This window comes from Ovis aries, chromosome 20, assembly GCF_016772045.2.
Source record: "Ovis aries strain OAR_USU_Benz2616 breed Rambouillet chromosome 20, ARS-UI_Ramb_v3.0, whole genome shotgun sequence".
Classification (NCBI taxonomy): Eukaryota; Metazoa; Chordata; class Mammalia; order Artiodactyla; family Bovidae; genus Ovis; species Ovis aries.
Window position 1 is genome coordinate 36411156 of NC_056073.1, and position 20032 is coordinate 36431187.

General features: G+C 37.9%; 1 protein-coding gene across 8 annotated transcripts in view; it reads right to left on the minus strand.

The window, feature by feature from the left end:
- The window catches only part of CDKAL1 (CDK5 regulatory subunit associated protein 1 like 1), a 607158-nt gene that overhangs the window by 311622 nt on the left and 275504 nt on the right, over positions 1-20032 (minus strand). For all 8 annotated transcript variants that reach the window (XM_027959157.3, XM_027959153.3, XM_060403461.1 and 5 more), the window contains one exon: positions 12743-12846. In XM_027959157.3, coding sequence (XP_027814958.1) covers positions 12743-12846 — 104 coding nt within the window. The remainder of the gene's footprint in view (positions 1-12742; positions 12847-20032) is intronic.

The window sequence follows — 20032 nt, forward strand, 5'->3', positions numbered from 1 at the left end:
TAGAGAAATTATTTTTAAAATCTTTATTCAATTATTCTCCATTTAACATAGTCCCAGGCTTCTCCTACTCATCTCCCCCTATTATTACTTTTTTTCCACTAAAACTAATTACACAGTGAATTATATCTGAAAGTCAGTACAACTGTAAATTAAGGTCAGACCATCGTATATAAATTATTTCTAGTTTAAAAAATAAAGCACAGATGTAGCCGGAGTGAACAAATATAGATACAAAAGCAGAAATGAATTCACGTCTATGTAATATGTAGCAACCCAATTTTTCAAAGAAAACAGATATTATCTTTTTAAATACAAGCTTTCTTCAACATTTCCTACCTAGAACATTAAATCTGCCTCAAATATTCTAATTTTCTACTATTTGTTTATATGATATAGTATGGGTGTAGATTAATATTCACAAAAAGAAACAGTCTGAACTGTGTCCAATCCCCATTATCCTCCCAAAATTATTCACATCTGTGAACAACCCATTCTTCTCTCATTCCCAAGCAAGGCCACTAGCTGACTATTCCTTCAAACTCCAGGATTCACAGCCAGATATTGAGAAGGTTTATTCTCTGAACATTTACTATTTCCGATTAGTAAAATGGAAGATGAAGTTCCCAGTTCAGTTATGAGAATCATAAGGGCATGCACCAAACGACATTTATTGAACATTAATTGTGATACCAAGAAAAGTGAGATGCAAGCAGTTCTTATCAGAGAGATCACAGAGGAGGTAAGGTAGAAAAATATAAATATTTAAACAGATCACTTTAACTACACCTGGCAAGCGCTATCACAGACGTATGAAGAAAAAATTCTGAATTAGTAAGTGATGAACAAATTATGAATGGTGAAAGATGATGGCTGAAGAGGGGATTCAGAACTAAAATATGAACAGTCATGAGGACCAGCAGTATCAGTATCAATAGAGAACTTAAAATGCGAATTCTCAGGCCCAACTCAAGACCCATCGGAAATAGAATTTGCATGCTAACAAAATCTCCAGATGATCTGTCTGCCCTTTAAAGTGTGAGAAGCACACCTACCAGCCAATGTTTCCTCTTACTGTAGCCTACCAGGCTCCTCGGTCCCTGGGATTTTGCAGGCATGAATACTGGAGTGGGTTGCCATTTCCTTCTCCAGCGGATCTTCCCGACCCAGGGATTGAACCCGAGTCTCCTGCTTTGTAGGCAGACACTTTAGTGTCTAAGCTACCAGGGAAGCTCAAAAAATAGCCAGGCTAGGGCATGTCCCTATATGCACTAATATACACAGGACAGATTTGGAAAGAAAAATAAAATGGCAACAATATTTTCTCTTTTCTGTTCCCCCTTCTTCCTCCTTGTCCTTTTACTAAATCATTAAGAACAAACACAATAATAATAAGCAACCATTTATTAGAAGGGGAAAAAGTGGAAGCAGTGACAGATTTTATTTTCTTGGATTCCAAAATCACTGCAGACAGTGACTGTAGCCACGAGGTTAAGAGACTTCTTTGGAAGGAAGGGAATGACAAACACAGAGAGCATATTAAGCAGCAAAGACATCATTTTGCCTACAAAAGTCCATGTAGTCAGAGTTATGGTTTTTCCAGTAGTCATGTATAGATGTAAGAGCTGGACCATAAAGAAGGCTGGGCATCGACGAATTGATACTTTCATATTGTGCTGGAGAAGATTCAAAAGTCCCTTGGACAACAAGAAGCTCAAACCAGTCAATCCTAAAGGAAATCAACCCTGAGTATTCACTCGAAGGACTGATGCTGAAGTTGAAGTTCCAGTACTTTGGTCACCTGAGCGAAGAGCTGACTCATTGGAAAAGACCCTGATGCTAGGAAAGACTGAAATCAGAAGGAGAAAGGGACGACAGAGGATGAGATGGTTGGATGGCATCACCGACTCAATGGATATGAGTTTGAGCAAGCTCTGGGAGTTGGTGATGGACAAGGAAGCCTGGCGTGCTGCCATCCATGGGGTCATAAGGAGTCGAACATGACTTAGTGACTGAACAAAAACAAGAGTTTTTAAGTATTCTCAAAGTAGCATACATTTAGTATTACAGCATCTTGCTTAAAATCTATGCTGATTATCTAACGAGTATGCTTTATTTCTACTGTTCAGATGAAAAAACTGAACCTGAGAGAGAAGAAACAGCTTTCTTAAGGTCACAGAATCTAACCCTTTCTGTTCATAACCAAAATGCAATCCTGAATCCATTTGGCTAAAATGAATAGGTACTGTAAATATAATGATAGCATTATGACATTTGAATTTAAAATACATTTTCTAAATAGCTAACACAATATACTTAATACTGCAAAACAACTACACAAAAGTTAGTGGCATAAAACAATAATTTATTATTGCTCGTAGTTCTGCAGTGTGGATTGGGTTTTGCTTTTTTGATCAGTGTGACAGTGGGAGCATTAAAAATGACTACCTCATTCACATCTCGAGTCTCAGCTGGTACATCTGTGGGCTATGTCCATGCAATAACTGCAATAGGTTAGCTGGACCACTTTCAAGGAGACACAGGGATCCAAGCAACATTCCATAAGAACAAGCCCCATCATACAAGTGTTTATAAAACTACTTGCATCAGGCTTTCTCATGCGCCGACGGCCAAAGCAAGACACATGACAAGCAGACAGCCAATGTAGAAGGGCCCTGTCTACACAAAGCGTGACTACCAGCGGAGAGAGTCAATGGTGGCCACTGAGTGATAGATTTTTTCACTGTTCATCTACATGATATTTAGAGAGAAGAAAAGAGGGATTACAATTTGCTGGGTTTGTTAAATCTTAGATTCTAAAATGCGTTTATAAAAATGTGTAATTAATTATGAAACATAAAATCAACTAGCTTATGGGACTTCTTTGGTGGTCCAGTGGTTAGGACTGCATGTGTTCACTGTAGGGAGCACAGGCTGGTTCCCTAGTGAAAGAACTAAGATCCCACAGGTCATGTAGCACAGCCAAAACAAAAAAATAAAAAGCCTAAGCTTAACTATTTCAAACAGTTTATAATGCCAAAAGTGGGTTTTGTCCACTGCACACATTTCCTTTAAACCCTGAATTAACTTTATCACTCTGCAAGTGGCAAGTAAGCAACATGGCCCATTCTAATTAATTAGTTAGGACTTTCACCTATTTATTCTCCAGGCACTTGGATTTTATTTTCTGTCTTTTTGGTTTCAGACTCTGGTTTTAATCTCTATTCAGATCGCTGTTTTGATGCCTTTCCAGGCTACTTTTTTGGAGTTCGACAATATTTCTGGGCTCTAAACTTCCTGATGTTCAAGCTGGTTTTAGAAAAGGCAGAGGAACCAGAGATCAAATTGCCAACATCTGCTGGATCATCGAAAAAGCAAGAGAGTTCGAGAAAAATATCTATTTCTGCTGGAAAAGACCCAAATGCTGGGAAAGATTGAAGGCAAGAAAAGAAGGGGACAACAGAGGATGAGATAGTTGGATCACATCACCGACTCAATGAACATGAGTTTGGGTGAACTCCGGGAGTTGGTGATGGACAGGGAGGCCTGGCCTGCTGTGGTTCATGGGGTTGCAGAGTCAGACACAACTGAGCAACTGAACTGAACTGAATTGATGATCATCGAATTATTTTATTTATCCTTTCCCTTTTTCATTCAATTCATTCTTTCATCAGATCTTTCTCATTCTGTTCCAATTATATTTTTACTGGTTAAATCCTCTTACTGCCATCTTTTTCTTTTGACTAAAGGGCATAGTTTTTAAAGTCAGCAGTCTAAATCAAACTTTTCTTTCTTATATTACAAATAACAAGGAACTTACCAAGAGAAATAAAAACCATAACTGAGAGCAATAAATAAGAAGAAATACAAAAATTTATAACCTCTGCTGAACCGCCAAGGTCCTACTAACAAACATTTTTTTTCACGCAGAAAATTGTGCTTGCTGTACCTGACACTGCGCAAGTATGTTTACTGCAATTTAATATCCACACAAGCAGGAGAAGAAATTTAATAATTTTTCAGCTGGAATGAACTGACAGCCAGTGTTAGAAAACTGCAGACTCTGCAGAATCAATAAAAGCTGCTGGCATCACAAAATAGTACTTTTGCCCAGAAAACATCTCACAAAGGTCAGGTTTACAAACCACCAGGTAGCAGTATCACTTTCACATCTTTCCAGGGCTATTAACATTCCATTAAACAACCTTCCAAAACTAACTTGCAGCCTTTAAAGTTCACCAAAATGATCCCAGAGACAGATTACTTTCAGTTCGAACTTCCGAAGGCAAACCCTCAGTTAACTTTGGTCCCCTTGTCACCACAAACTGTTTGCTGTATTCTGCTTCGCAGAAGAGAAATGTCAAAGCAAATGTTTATTTATAATTAGAAACATGGGACCTACATGGATATACTCCTTTGGTAAAATGACAGGTACCAGGAGATACTTTCCAAAAGTAAATTAATTCTCTTCTGCAAATCTTAGAAAGCCACTGCCACCAAATGTCTGGTGTCATAAAATCAAGCCTGTGCTATGAGACACAGTACTCAATTGTGAAGGAAGAGCAGCTGAAACTAAGCAATATTCCTTGCCCACTTTAGAAATATAGCTTTTCCAGGCTGTATTTTCATTGCAGGTTCCAAGTCGCATATGGAATTTCATCGAGCATAATCAATTCAGGATCAGCCACCGATTCAACATTTACTGAGCACCTACTAAACCCAAATATGGACTGTCTCCCAGGCCCGACCCGACACCCTCCTGGCTCAGTCTTCCAATGATCTGAAACCCAGACGGAAGCAGAGTGGAAACAAGTGTTGCCGAGGACTAAGAGCCTGCCTTTGAGCAGATGCTCTGCAAGAGTCTTCATTAAGTACCACAGGTTTCCTCCAAAGGTCATCAACTTTATTCTTTGCTTATTTGATCTCAAAAGCAGATGGATTTGCCCTCAATCAAAACAGAATATGGGCAACTTAGGACCCTGACAGAGAGCAAACCCTACTCAAACCAGATGCCTGGTGCAAAGAACTGGGTTTCTAGTGGTAAACGGGCAGGCTATTTGTTCCTCTGAATCAGCAGTTTCCATATTTTAGAAAATCACTCTCCTGAATGAATTAAAAAAAGGTTTAATGAATCCCAATGGAGATGTATTTACTAATTATACTCAAGCACGACTGTGCTATTATACACAATATAAAACATATACCAAAAAACTTTTAAGGAAGAGAAAATACAAATCAATACAAATCCTTGTATCTTCTTCCTGCACTCTGATCTATCATCTCGCAAAACAACCTTGGGGGTGCAAACCCTAAGCTATTAGCCTCTACAACAGGATTCCTTTGTAGTACCCAAGGAGTACAACATGGGAGTAAAGCCAGATCACTAGCAAGTCCCAAACACTTGGAACGTATTCTCTTAGGCTCCCAAGAAATCCTGTCAGAGTGTTATGCTTTACAGGGCATGGCTGCAAGTTCTAACAAGGAATGCCAAAACATACAACTGTAAGAAACTCGGTATGTGGATCTGAGTGTTAAGGGGATGCTGTTGAGACCTAATACATCTTTCCCATTCCCTACAAGAGATCACAAGTGAAAATTTTCTCTCAAATCTAATGCCAAGCTGGTTTTTTTATTCTTACAGAAAATAAGCTTTTAAGACAAGTTCAGAGTTGAAACAGCATATGTGACTATGGCCTACTTTCCCAAGTTCCAATTCCACACCAAGTCTTGACTTTTCCCATTTGTTTTGCAAAGGTCTTATCATATTATATGTAATTTTTCATAACTAATTGCATACTTGCAGGTTGTTTTGTAGAACAAAACAGAGTGAAAAAGGTAAAAGTCACCGGTAATAGTGGGGGATTGATTACACTCTAGTTTTCCTAGGGACCGATTTAAAGCGATATTCCCAGAAGATTCAAATTTTCTGCACTTTCGGGTTATATGTACTCTGATCTATGAAAGCTTACAGAATTATAAACAGATGCCGTTTTGTAAAACAGCCCTGGGATTGCATCTTTCTTTCCCACAGCAGGGATAAGCAAACCTCACCACTGGTCTCCCTATCTTACTGGCAGAAGTAACCAAAGGCTGCTTATAATAATGTATCGTTATCACCACATTTCTAAAGCACATACCTATCAGTAGAACGAGGAACTGTTTCTAAGCAATGTTCAATAAATATTTGTTGAATGAATGTCAAAACAACAACCATACAGTTCCAATAGTTACCGTGGTTCCTTCCGTCTACCTCCAGCATAACACAAACTTTAAGATTCAGAATGGCAAGTAGAGTTCATCTAGAATACCAAGTGGTGGCAAATAGCACTCAGTATAGAGAGGGATTCTGAGGGGAAAGCTTGGCTGATTAGTGAAGGATACCTGGAGTTGGGAAGGTGGGGAGGAGCACAAGGGCCATCAATTTGCTGACATCACCCTGACAGATCACGGATCAAAATCCAAAGTTAAAAAAGCTCGGTGTTTTTTGCCATCTGAACACTGTCTTTCCTGGCTCGGTGTACTTTAATTTTCATTAGTCTAACTGGCTACTCTGTCCTCTCGAATTAGGAGGAGCTCCTTGGAGACAAGCCTTTTCCAGCTTTCTGATTTCCACAGAGCCCAGGAAACACTTGTAAAATGCCAGCTGACCCTTCTGTGATACCTAGTGAAAATAAAAATCATTGAGCCTCTTCACGTAAGTAAGCACCATCAGGGGATTATGAAACCAGCCATTAACCAGCACAGTGGTACCTACAAATGAACAGTACTGTGGGAGAAGGAAATGGCAACCCACTCCAGTATTCTTGCCTGGAAAATCCCATGGACAGAGGAGCCTGGTAGGCTACAAGTCCATGGGGTTGCAAGGAGTCAGACAGGACTAAGTGACTTCACTTTCACTTTTCATTCTGCCCCACCACCCTCCCTGCTGCTGCTGCTGCTGCTGCTGCTGCTGCTGCTGCTGCTGCTGCTGCTGCTGCTAAGTCGCTTCAGTCGTGTCCAACTCTGTGCGACCCCAGAGACGGCAGCCCACCAGGCTCCCCTGTCCCTGGGATTCTCCAGGCAAGAACACTGGAGTGGGTTGCATTTCCTTCTCCAGTACATGAAAGTGAAAAGCGAAAGTGAAGTCACTTAGTTGCGTCCGATTCTGTGCAACCCCATGGACTGTAGCCCACCAGGCTCCTCCATCCATGGGATTTTCCAGGCAAGAGTACTGGAGTGGGGTGCCACTGCCTCCTCCACCACCCTCCCTAGCCTGGCTCATTCTTTACTAATCAACCAGGGTTTCCTCCTCACAGTCCCTCTCAGTAGAGATTGAGAGGGTCAGTTCACTTTAAAACTTCAACCAAAAAAATCACCTAAACTAGTGGATCTCAATTCAAGTTCTCAACCCTGGCTTATACGTTAGAATCATCTGTATTTTAGAAAATGCAGGGTCTCCCAATCCACAGAAATGATGATGCAGTTGTCAGCAATGGGACACAGACATCAGTGTGGTTTTGGTTTTACGAAATTTCCAACTGACTAAAATGAACAGCCAGACTGATAATGTTAATCAATGCCAGAGGAACATTAGTTCCTAAAGACTATTTCCTTCTCTTATGAATTTATGTGTATTACCTAGCATATTAGAGACCATAAGACTGTTCTCAATAATATCTTATTTAAGTTACCTTTTCCCAAAGCTGACCACTAAACCCTTATTCGAACACAGCCACACCCACTCATTCATGTCTACAGGTAGCTGACTCTATGCTACAAGGACAACAATGAACAGATGGGACAGAGTCCTTGCAGCCCACAGAGCCTAAAACATTTATGATGTGGCCCTTTAAGAAAACCTCTGCCAGCACTGGACTGGTGGATTTAAGGACTAGAGCAGAAGCATTAATCAATACCAGCCAGTTCAGGCTGAATCCTAAATGTTCTGAGGAAAGAAAGGCCTCAGCATCAAAGGACTCGTACCTTCAATCCTGGCAGTTCTTTTACTTTTCAAATTTCATTTGAAAAAGAGTTGCTGCTAAGAACACCACTGACTTAGAAACTCAAAGGTCTGAAGAGGCAAGAACCAAGTCAGTTATACTCCGGTCTGCTGTAGATAACATTCTCTGACACCAAAGTAATTAATCTCAGCTTATTTAAACCGAATATCTGACAAACAGCTATTTAGGTATCAGATCCTCCTATCAAGTTACACATATTACGTAAATTTATTTAGCTCTGCCATTAAAATTTCTTCTAAAAGTTATGGTTTAACGTTATATTGGGGGGTTTTGTAACATTCAACAGAAGAAAAGGCCATGGAGAGACTATCTTGAAATTCTATACCTCACCGTGCTAAATCACTCAGTCATGTCTGACTCCTTGTGACCCCATGGACCGTAGCCCAACAGGCTCTTCTGTCCAAGGGATTTGCCAGGCAAGAATACTAGAGTTGGTTGCCATTTCCTTCTCCATATATGATAGGCTAAAGGCATTTCTATTATATTTGTCAATGTCTCTTAGAAAAGGATGTAAGCAAATAACTCTTAGTATTTACAGCCTAGAGACAGGTGGATTTGTCATTAAAAACTAATTATCAAATTATATAAATCACCCTAACCCCCTATTCTTTGGGAGAGCCAAGATTCACAAGTTGGTAAAATTATCTTTCCTCTTTTGAAACACAATATAGTATTTCATATAGCCTTTATTTTGTTATGGTCTATTACATATAATCCTTTAATGTAAGCTGCCTAAAATCCTTTGGTGGAAGTTGACAATGTATAAGAAATATATATATGAATGTTACTAATCCTACAGAAGAAACAGATTTCTCAGTTTGAACACAGCACAAATGAAAAGATAAAAGAATAAAAGAGACATTTAAACAACTGCCATATAAATTAATAGGATGCAATTATTGGTCTCTTTTTCATCTTAGATGAAAATCAATATACAGTATTAATTGCTAAAGGTTATAAGTCAAATGTGATTTCATGTAAACCATACAACTCAACAATTTCAAGTTTATATACCAGAAAATCAAATATTGCTCATATCCTCTCTTATCCAAAAGGGCAGGAAGCAATGTTTTCCAGCTGCATTGCATAATTAATCTCATACACACTAGACAGTATCTTTGCAAGTATTGAAATAAAACTGAATTCATCAAATTCCAACATAAATCACTAAGCATCAAGAAATTTTCTCCTTGCTCTGAATATTTCATCTTAATTTATTCACCTTTCCATAACCGGTTTATGCCACTCATCTTGTGGGGGGGTGTTCAGATTTATGAGGAAGAAAAAAAAAAGTAACAACACAGAAATGAGATCTAGAAAAACACACGAGAGCTATGAAAACAGCCCATCCATCATCTCTACATTTTGATTCCAGAGACAGCAGAGAAAGGTGCTGTTTCCACACCACTCACCCAGCACACTTAAAAAGGTTTGCTCCATCACTTATACAACTGAAACTGATTGATAGGCTGCTGGAGAAAAATCAATACAAATATCCTAGAAAACACTAGCTTGTAAATTCATTCTGGCCTCAACGAAGTCCTGGTCATTGCTTGACATGTTTTTCTAGATATCTAAAATGCAACTATGTCAAACCCCAGTCCCCAAAGACTGTCATGGCTAGGAATTTTTAAAACCTAAAGCTCAGCACAGGTGAAGTGAGGGTGGGAGGTTTCCCAATGGTCTGTTAAGAACAAAGAGATGATACCCAGAAATTAATCTGGTAAATATCACACTCATATGCAGAACTGCCAGGAAAATGAAAACACATGAGAAGGTTAAAATAGTCAATGAAAATGTTAAAAAAAAAAAAAAAAGCTAGGAAACCAACAAAATATAAACTATATATATTTTTCATAAAAGGTAAACTACAGTTTCTATTAAAAATATAAAGTTTGTTTAATGATATCCATTCAAAAGTTAATGGGCTCCTTTTCTCATTCTTGGCAGCTGAATGTATAGTCAGTGTATTTTTAGTACTTTAGGAAGCCACTTTATATTCAGAATGATTTCATGATTATTTCAGAATCTCTTCTGAATGCTCCCTTGCCTATGGGCTAGCACTAGTCTCTTCACTCATTAGATGTCTAAGAAATAAATGTTTATGAATATAAAATGTCCCATGAATATGCTATTCAGAAAGAAATTGTTACCTTATTGTATAATCTATCACATGACAGGCAACCAGGGATATAATCCCTATCCTACAATTGGTATAGAGATTTTTTAAAAACCATTTTGTATTTGTGACACATCGTCATTTAAAAATTTAAGAAAAAGTAAGAAAAGAAATGCAATTTTCAGTTGGGAAATTTAACTTGCATTGACATAACAGCTTTAAACACTAAAATTTAGCAACAGCATATTTAGACTTTTCTTCTTAAATTCTCAAAGAACCATGTTTATTACTGATTATGGGAAAATTTAATAATGGTATAATACAGAATTTAAGGGGCTCTGATCCTCTAAATATTCCTAATTTCTCAATTATTAAAGAATGATACACAAGAGTCACCAAAGAAGAAAAACAGGCTATTTCTACTATTACATTTAACTCCATAAATTATTCTTTGCAATTTAAAAACTGATAGCAATTTTAAAACTCATAGGAACTCTACACAACCATTACGATACCAAGGTTTGCTGCAGAACAAAAGACAATGCTGCTAACTCAATGTCTTTAAAATGTGAGCTTATGGATTGCTATTTCCTATTGTGAAATAAGGCCTTCACATGATTTTGCATTTGTCAAACTGAGAAAACAAAAGGTGACTGTCATACTCAATAGTTCCTATCTATAAAGACATTCTTCATAAAATATATTTTAGAAGTAAAAGAAAATGTCTCATGGTTCTAATCATTAATGTTACAGATATTACAATATTCTCACTCAAAACTGGACTTCTCAAAAAAAAATCAGACTTCTCTTCTTCGATTTATTTTAAATTCCTCCAGTTTAAGTTGCATGCCTTCTTTATGATAAGGGCACAACCAATGACTTCATGTAAGTTATCTCAAATTCAAACAAGCAACACTACGTGTCACAGTAATAAGAAAACCATGACTTGTATACATCAAGTACCTTTGTCAGATCATGCGGCTGGAACCCAGCAGAGCACTGTTGTGAATTCAAACTCTCCTATGGCAAAGAGCATCAGATACTCACAACTTAAAATTCCCTAAACACACTGGCTTACCTAGAAAGTTAAGACCTCAGTATTTTAGTAACAGTTCCACCTATCAACCCAATGAGCCCATCAGTCCAAAACTTAGCCTTCAATCCACAAGACAATAGAAAAACACTGCACTGCACATATTTCATGGTGGGGGGACTAACCAAGCAAATACGTATCTATTGATGATGATGAAAATAACATTCAAGAAATCTCTTTTTATACTTTCTCTAGAAATACCACTAAGTCACTGTTAACCTCTGATATATTCTTTAAGTCACTCATTTTAATCAGCAAACCCACTTGTAATTTGTATGCTTTTTAAATCAGTTAGTGGATAGATCATACAGTTCTAAAATCTCTGTTATCCAATAGATATAGGGGAAAACAAACACCAAGTAAGAATGCCAGCAAAGGATCATTTTTTAAACAAAGTAGGCTTCTGTCCAAATTCATTCCCTTTCTAAAGAATCCTTAAAGTAACCATACTGCAGAAAAGACAACCACTCAGACTTCTCCTCTGATTAGGCAATTCACCTGGTTCTGAAACAGAAGAACTACAAGAGTCAGTGAGTTTCTATTTATTCCTTTCAGTACAAGTTGAATGTGAACACAAGAGGGAACTGTGCTAAGAATATAACGTTAGGAAAAAAAAAATTGTACAGAAGTGTTGAATTAATCAAGAGTATTTTTCTCTTTGTTTTAAAGAGCAGTTGAAATTCATGTTGATGGAAGCTTTTCACTAAATACGTGTGTTTGTAAAACATACTCTCTGAGATTCAGGGTGTGAAGTCCTGAGAGTAGCACTCTAAGTTACTTGCTAAAAGGAAAAGCACATTGCCAATAAGTATTAACCCACAAGATTATGAGACAATAGATTATCTCATGTTGGTTATAAAAACACACCAATGTTATATACACATACTATAAACAAAGAAGATGAAATTTATGGTTATGTGTCAACACAATTGTGATTCACGTTACAAATGTCTTACTATATGCTGAGAGATATCGAGGCAATCACATTTTCCAGCAAGTGATGAATCAGAAGTAGCTGGCCACCCACACAAAGAATTGCTCTCTTTAGGACTCTATACCATTACCAATCTTCACAGCTCCAACAGTCCTATGGATGAGTGGGGGTTATCTTTACTTGCTCAAAGTAAAATCTACCTTCTCTCTTTCCTTATGTTTTCCAAATGGCCCAGAAATTAACAAAGAAAGAGGCAGAAATCTTTAAAAAATATTTCACTCAGTCCACAAAAGTCTAACACACACCAGAAGGTCATGGCTTTCATTTCTATTTTTTTGTCTTTTCCATGAAATATTAAGACAGGTGATAAATTTCAAAGTATGTCCCTTACCTTAGAGTCATAAGAGAACAGAGTGGTGAAAGAAAAGTTATGCAAACAGCATAACCTGATCTGATAATATCTTCTATTAGATACGCTGAAACATTTGCAAACTCTTCAGAAAGCTAAACAAGCATACACATAAACTGAAGTTTTACTTAGAAGACTATTAGAATTTATTAAAGAGACTGAAATCACACAGAATTCTAGAAACTCTTACCTTGAAAAGACTGTTTGGCTCTATCTACTAATTCATCAATTGGATAACTGGCCAAATTTCCTCTGGCGTGTTTAGTTTTGCAGTAGGTACAAGCATTGAGACACCTATTCAAATAATAGCGATAAATACAGTTAAAAATTTTAAAGACACTTAACACAGGGGGAAAATATCCAAAATATACACCAAAGTGCTGTTTTAGTATCATTTGCCAGTTTACATAAAAGATATGGAAAATGAGTATCTACGAGGCTTCATATTTATTTCCACCAGGCACAGAAATCTGCAATTTGTAATTCTTTTAAAAGTTTCAGCTATTCAAGAATGGTTGTACAAACCACATAATACTAATTTCAAATGCACACATTAATATGGAACAAAGTTTATAAGTGCTTAAAATGGTTAATCAAAAGAAAAAACACTCATAATTCTTAAACCAATGGAATTTATTTGGCTATTATAAAACTAAAATTTTAATATCACTTATATACTGCATTATTCATAAATGAAAACGTTTTAACTTTTAACTAATGACATAAGAATAAATCAGCAACATAGAATTCTCATAAGCAAAAACATTCTTAATAATCTTCAAATAATATCTTTAACTCTTTGAAATCAGAAAGAAATATTCAAACAGGTCCAATGAATGGTCTTTGGGATTATATTCATCACAGAAACCAAATGACAACATTAGTTTCAAAAAATTAAAAACTAGAATTCTCTCCCAAAAAAACTAAAGAGACGATAAAGAACTGTCTTTTAATAATGAAAATGTTGGTTCTAATCTTATAATTTAAAAATAGTTTAAATACACTTTATTATAAAATTTAAAAAACCATTACACATAATAAAATATACTTTGGCCAGAAAGATAAGTCTCAGCAACACTGAACGGAACAAAGAATAACATCTCTTCAAAGATTCAACTGCTATAATAAATAGCAAGGTTTTTTAAGACCATCACTAAGCGATGCTTTAAAATTTCAAACTGAGAAAAATTAAACTTCTAATAATTACAAGTAGCCAATGTGTCATTCTGTTAACATATAATTTAAAAATACATATAAATCATATAAATCAGGAGGCAACAATGTAATGCTTAATTTATAATTATTTTTGCATGGAACTCTTGAGTAAAATAACACATTTGTTTTGGCAAGGATTTTTAACTTTTTAACAGACCACATACTCTTAAAAAACTAACATCCCCTTCTTCCTAAGCCACTTACACACACACACACACAAATTGTGGTCTCTCATATGAATAGAAGTTCTGGTCCCCCAAGTGTTACATGTCTTCTGTTTTGAACTTTCATTTGTTCCATAATAAGGGAAAAAAGTAACCTTTTTTTTAAAACTTCCCCTTGGAAGACTGCTGCTGCTAAGTCGCTTCAGTCATGTCCGACTCTGTGCGACCTCATAGACGGCAGCCCACCAGGCTCCCTCGTCCCTGGGATTCTCCAGGCAAGAACACTGGAATGGGTTGCCATTTCCTTCTCCAATGCATGAAAGTGAAAAGTGAAAGTGAAGTCGTTCAGTCGCGTCCGACTCTTTGCGATCCCATGGACTGCAGCCCACCAGGCTCCTCCGTCCATGGGATTTTCCAGGCAAGAGTACTGCAGTGGGGTGCCACTGGAAGACTAGGGTTTCCCTTGTGGCTCAGCTAGTAAAGAATCCACCTGCAATGTGGGAGACCTGGGTTCGATCCCTGGGTTGAGAAGATCCCCTGGCGAAGGGAAAGGCTACCCACTCCAGTATTCTGGCCTGGAAAATTCCATGGACTGTAGACCATGGAGTCGCAAATAGTCAGAAACGATTGAGCGACTTTCACTTTCACACTGTAGAAGACTAACTTCCTTTTGCTTAGCCCAGAGTGAGCACCAGGCATTTTTCTAGACGTACATATATTATCCCATTTAACTCTTCTCAAATTGGGTGTTACTGTCTCCATCTTACAGATGCTTCGAAAAAGTTAGATAATACAGTTGATTTCACAGAAACACAAATGAGCGTAAGATACTACTGTGGCAACAACTACACACCAACTAGACAACCTAGAATAAATAAACCCTCAAGAAACAGCCCACCAAGACTAAATCATGATCCCATTTACAACAGCATCAAAAACAATGAAATGCCTAGGAATAAATTTAACCAAGAAGGTTAAAGATCTGTAGAATGAAAAGTTTAACACATTGATGAAACAAAAATTTTTTAAAAGAGCAAAACCAAAGGCAGCTCATTTCCTAATTTCAAACGATATTACTAAGCTACAGTAATCAAAATAGTAGGTGCCAGTGACAAAACAGGAATATAGGCTAATGTAAAAGAACTGAGAGTCCAGGAATGAACTCATGAGACACTACTTTGCCGACTAAGGTCCGTCTAGTCAAGGCTATGGTTTTTCCAGTGGTCATGTATGGATGTGAGAGTTGGACTGTGAAGAAGGCTGAGCGCTGAAGAATTGATGCTTTTGAACTGTGGTGCTGGAGAAGACTCTTGAGAGTCCCTTGGACTGCAAGGAGATCCAACCAGTCCATTCTGAAGGAGATCAGCCCTGGGATTTCTTTGGAGGGAATGATGCTGAAGCTGAAACTCCAGTACTTTGGACACCTCATGTGAAGAGAGTTGACTCATTGGAAAAGACTCTGATGCTGGGAGGGATTGGGGGCAGGAGGAGAAGGGGACGACAGAGGATGTGATGGCTGGATGGCATCACGGACTCGATGGATGTGAGTGTGAATGAACTCCGGGAGTTGGTGATGGACAGGGAGGCCTGGTGTGCTGGGATTCACGGGGTCCCAAAGAGTTGGACACGACTGAGCGACTGAACCGAACCGAAAAGAACTGAGAGTCCAGGAATAAACTCATGAATATACAGTCAACTAACATTTGACAAAAGAGCCAAGAATACTCAATACAGAAAAGACAGTCAATTCAACAAATGTTGCTGGGAAATTTGAATATTAACTTGCAAAAGCCCTTACTTGTATCACTGAGAAGAATTAATAGAAAATGAACTACAGACTTAGATGTAAAACCATAAACCATGTAAATTACAATTACAATTAAATGTAAAACCAGAAACTCCCAGAAGAAAACACAGGGAAAAAGTTCTTTGACATTGTTCTTAGCAATGATTTTATTTTTGGATATTATACCCAAAGCACAAATAACAGAAGCAAAAATAAACAAGCTGGACTACATCAAACTAAAAAGCTTCTGCACAGCAAAGGAAAACAATCAATGAAATGAAATGGCAAACAACAGAATGAAAGAAAATATTTGTAAACCACATATCTGATTCAAAATATATGACTGAATTTCTGATTCATAATATATGATTATTATTCCATATTTCCTTTCTGTTTAGTCACTCAGTCATGTCAGACTCTTTGCGACCCCATGGACTGCAGCATGCCAGGACTTCCTGTCCATCACCAACTTCCGGAGTTTACCCAAACTCATGTCCTATGAGTCAGTGATGCCATTCAACCATCTCATCCTCTGTCATCCATCCCCTTCTCCTCCTGCCCTCAATCTTTCCCAACATCAGGGTCGTTTCCAATGGGTCAGCTCTTTGCATCAGGTGGCTAAAGTATTGGAGTCTCAGCTTCAACATCAGTCCTTCCAATGAACACTCAGGAATGATCTCCTTTAGAATGGACTCGTTGGATCTCCTTGCAGTACAAGGGACTCAAGAGTCTTCTCCAACACCACAGTTCAAAAGCATCAATTCTTTGGCACTCAGCTTTCTTTATCGGCCAACTCCCACATCCATACATGACTACTGGAAAAACCATAGCCTTGACTAGACGGACCTTTGTTGGAAAAGTAATGTCTCTGCTTTTTAACATGCTGTCTAGGTTGGTCATAACTTTTCTTCCAAGGAGCAAGCGTCTTTTAATTTCATGGCTGCAGTACTGCTGGCACCTAGCTAAGTGATCAGTAAGTACTGGTCAGTGGTTGTTCACTGTGACCATCCTCAACAATTCTGTAAGGAAATCATTATGCACCATCATGTTCCAGGAATACCTGACCTTTTGGAACTGATGCGTTGCGGATAGGTTGACGTCAAAACCAAATCATGACTATGAAAACCAAATCATGTTTTCCTACTGGCTCACTTAATAAAGGTGGGAATGTACTCCTCATGGAAAAACAAGGTGACTTATACTCGGAAACATTTATAATCATCAAAACAAGGCACAAAGTATAAATGTTACATTAAGAATTAAAAGTATTCTTTACTAAACTGCTCCCCCCAGGCTAATCAGAGTTGTTGATGTGATATATTTTTGAAGTTCTAAACTCTCCACTGTATAAGATAGGTTTATCCCTATCTGTAGTTACCACAAGAATACCTATTATTATTTAACTAAAGTGAAAATTTCTATGGGGAGTATTTCTTAAGCATGTTAAAACAGCACTAATCAAGCACTAAGTCTGCTAGGTCTTACATTTTAAAAGGAGAGGTTTGTTAAAATACACAGGAAAAATAGCCAATGCAAAATCAGAAAACAGTGAGCTTTTTGATGGTCTTTGGTTTAAAAACAATCTTCTCAATCACCAGGAAATATGATGACCAATCATTTCCACACGACAAGCCTCCATCAAAATAGATTCATCACAGAAACCTTTCGTAGTTTCAGTTATCTGTAAACAATTAAGAAATTGTTTAAGAATAAGAACACTGAGCCTGTTTCTTTAACTGTCAGAAAACAAAAGATCTTTGAGGGTTGACTGTTGAAAGCCAAAACCAAAAAGAGATGGCTGTTGAACTGTAAGGAAGAAGCAAACTCCTGAACAGACATACCCTGTTGTCACAGAAGGGTAAAGCTAGCACACTCCACCCACCCATCTTTGTACAGGTTGTTAGATGGCCACACGCCAAGAAATAACTGAAAACCTCAAAAGCAGAGGCAGACCAGGCATTTAATTTAGCAGTATAACTCAAGTCTTGAAAAACATCTGTGGTAGAATAGTTTTACATTATTTAAATGAAACAATCAAATAATGAATTTCCACAATTAAAATTTTAAAATTATCAAAAAAATATTTCAAAGGGTTCAAATGCATAACATGCTAATTTGATACCTAAACCACGTGCAATGAATGAAAATTAAAAGTTTTAATACATTAGGCTTTTTCTTTTAAAGAGCATCTTCTGAAACCACAAGCTTTAGAATGACTTAAACATCAGATTTATATTTCTAAAAATTCACCTATACTGATATCTCTTTTTTTAAGGGGAGAAAAAATTATGTGACTTAGGATTCTGTTTCTGCTTCAGGACAAAGATGATTTTAAATTTGCAAAAACTACTGTTTTTAACAATAACATTAACACTTCAAACTAACAGTCTGTGTCATTCACATACTCTAATTCTTATTTATTTTTAATCAGTTGACAGAGCATCATCTTTCTCAAAGCTTCAAATTTTACAAAACAAGTCCTTTGTAAACCAAAACCTTGGAAAAATCACATTGTGCCTTTCCATATGGAACCCTCATGAAGCAAAGAAAAAACAAAAACTCAAGAAACAAAAAGATTCACACACTGCAGGCTGTGCCAGACTTGATTGTTAAATATAGTCTATTGTGAACCCTCATCATGGTTTTTAAAATACTCAAGAGTACTTCCTGGAAACTTACAAACTTTTTGATCTTTTAAACAAATCCAAAGATACTCTTTAGCAGCAAAATCTGATTGGAGCTTCAAATGATAATTCCTGTTTGCCAAGAACAAAATCCTGAACAAGCAAAGGAAAAAATAACATACCTGAAAAACTAGAATATATCCTAAATTCTTTAAGCTTCCTATGGACATGGAACAACAGACTGGTTCCAAATTGGGAAAGGAGTACATCAAGGCTGTATATTGTCACCCTGCTTATTTAACTTATATGCAGAATACATCATGAGAAACGCTGGGCTGGATGAACCACAAGCTGGAATCAAGATTGCCAGGAAAAATATCAATAACCTCAGATACACAGATGACACCACCCTTATGACAGAAGGTGAAGAACTAAAGAGCCTCTTGATGAAAGTAAAAGAGAGTGAAAAAGCTGGCTTAAAACTCAACATTCAGAAAACTGAGATCATGGCATCCAGTACCATCATTTCATGGAAAATAGATGGGGAAAAAAATGGAAACAGAGAGAGACTTAACTTTGGGCCTCCAAAATCACTGTAGATGGTGACTGCAGCCATGAAACTAAAAGACACTTGCTCCTTGGAAAAGCTATGACCAACCTATATAGCATATTAAAAAGCAGAGACATTACTTTACCAACAAAGGTCCACCTAAGTCAAAGCTATGGTTTTTATAGCAGTCAGGTATGGATGTGAGAGTTGGACTATAAAGAAAGCTGAGCACTGAAGAACTGATGCTTTTGGGTTTTTTTAATTTTATTTGTTTATTTAGGTTTGGCTGTGCTGAGTCTTTGCTTTTCTCTAGTTGCGGCAAGCAGGGGCTACTCTCTAGTTGTGATGCACTGGTTTCTCATTGCCGTGGCTTCTCTTGCTGTGGAGCACAGGCTCTAGGGCATGTGGGCTCCAGTAGTTGCCGTTCCTGGGCTCTAGAGCGCAGGCTCAGTAGTTGCGGTGCCCAGGCTTAGTTGCTCTGCGTCATGTGGGATCTTCCTGGACCAGGGATCGAACCCATGTCTCCTGCATTGGCAGGTAGATTCTTTACCACTGAGCTACCAGGGAAGCCCAGAACTGATGTTTTTGAACTGTGGTGTTAGAAAAGATTCTTGAGAGTCCCTTGAACTGCAAGGAGATCAAACCATTCAATCCCAAAGAAAATCAATCCTGAATATTCACTGGAAGGACTGATGCTGAAGCTGAAACTCCAGTACTTTACTTTGGCCACCTGATGCAAAGAACCGACTCATTGGAAAAGACCCTGATGCTGGGAAAGAGTGAAGGAGGGAGGAGAAGGGGACGACAGGGGATGAGATGGTTGGATGGTATCACCGACACAATGGACATGAAGTTTGAGTAGGTCCGAGAGTTGGTGATGGACAGGGAGGTCTGGATGAAAGAAGGCCTGCAGTCCATGGGCTCACAAAGATTTGGACACGACTGAGCGACTGAACTGAACTGATGGCCAGGGCTCCTCCCATGGAACAAATCTCTTGAGTTCCTGCCTCCATATCCAGTCTCAACATCCTACCCCCATATTTCATTGTAATAACTGCTGCTTCTGTCTTTAACTGTAATTGTACCCTTTGCAACTGCAGGGGTTGGGACAGAAGGGTCTGGGAGCACAGCTGCTAACCTT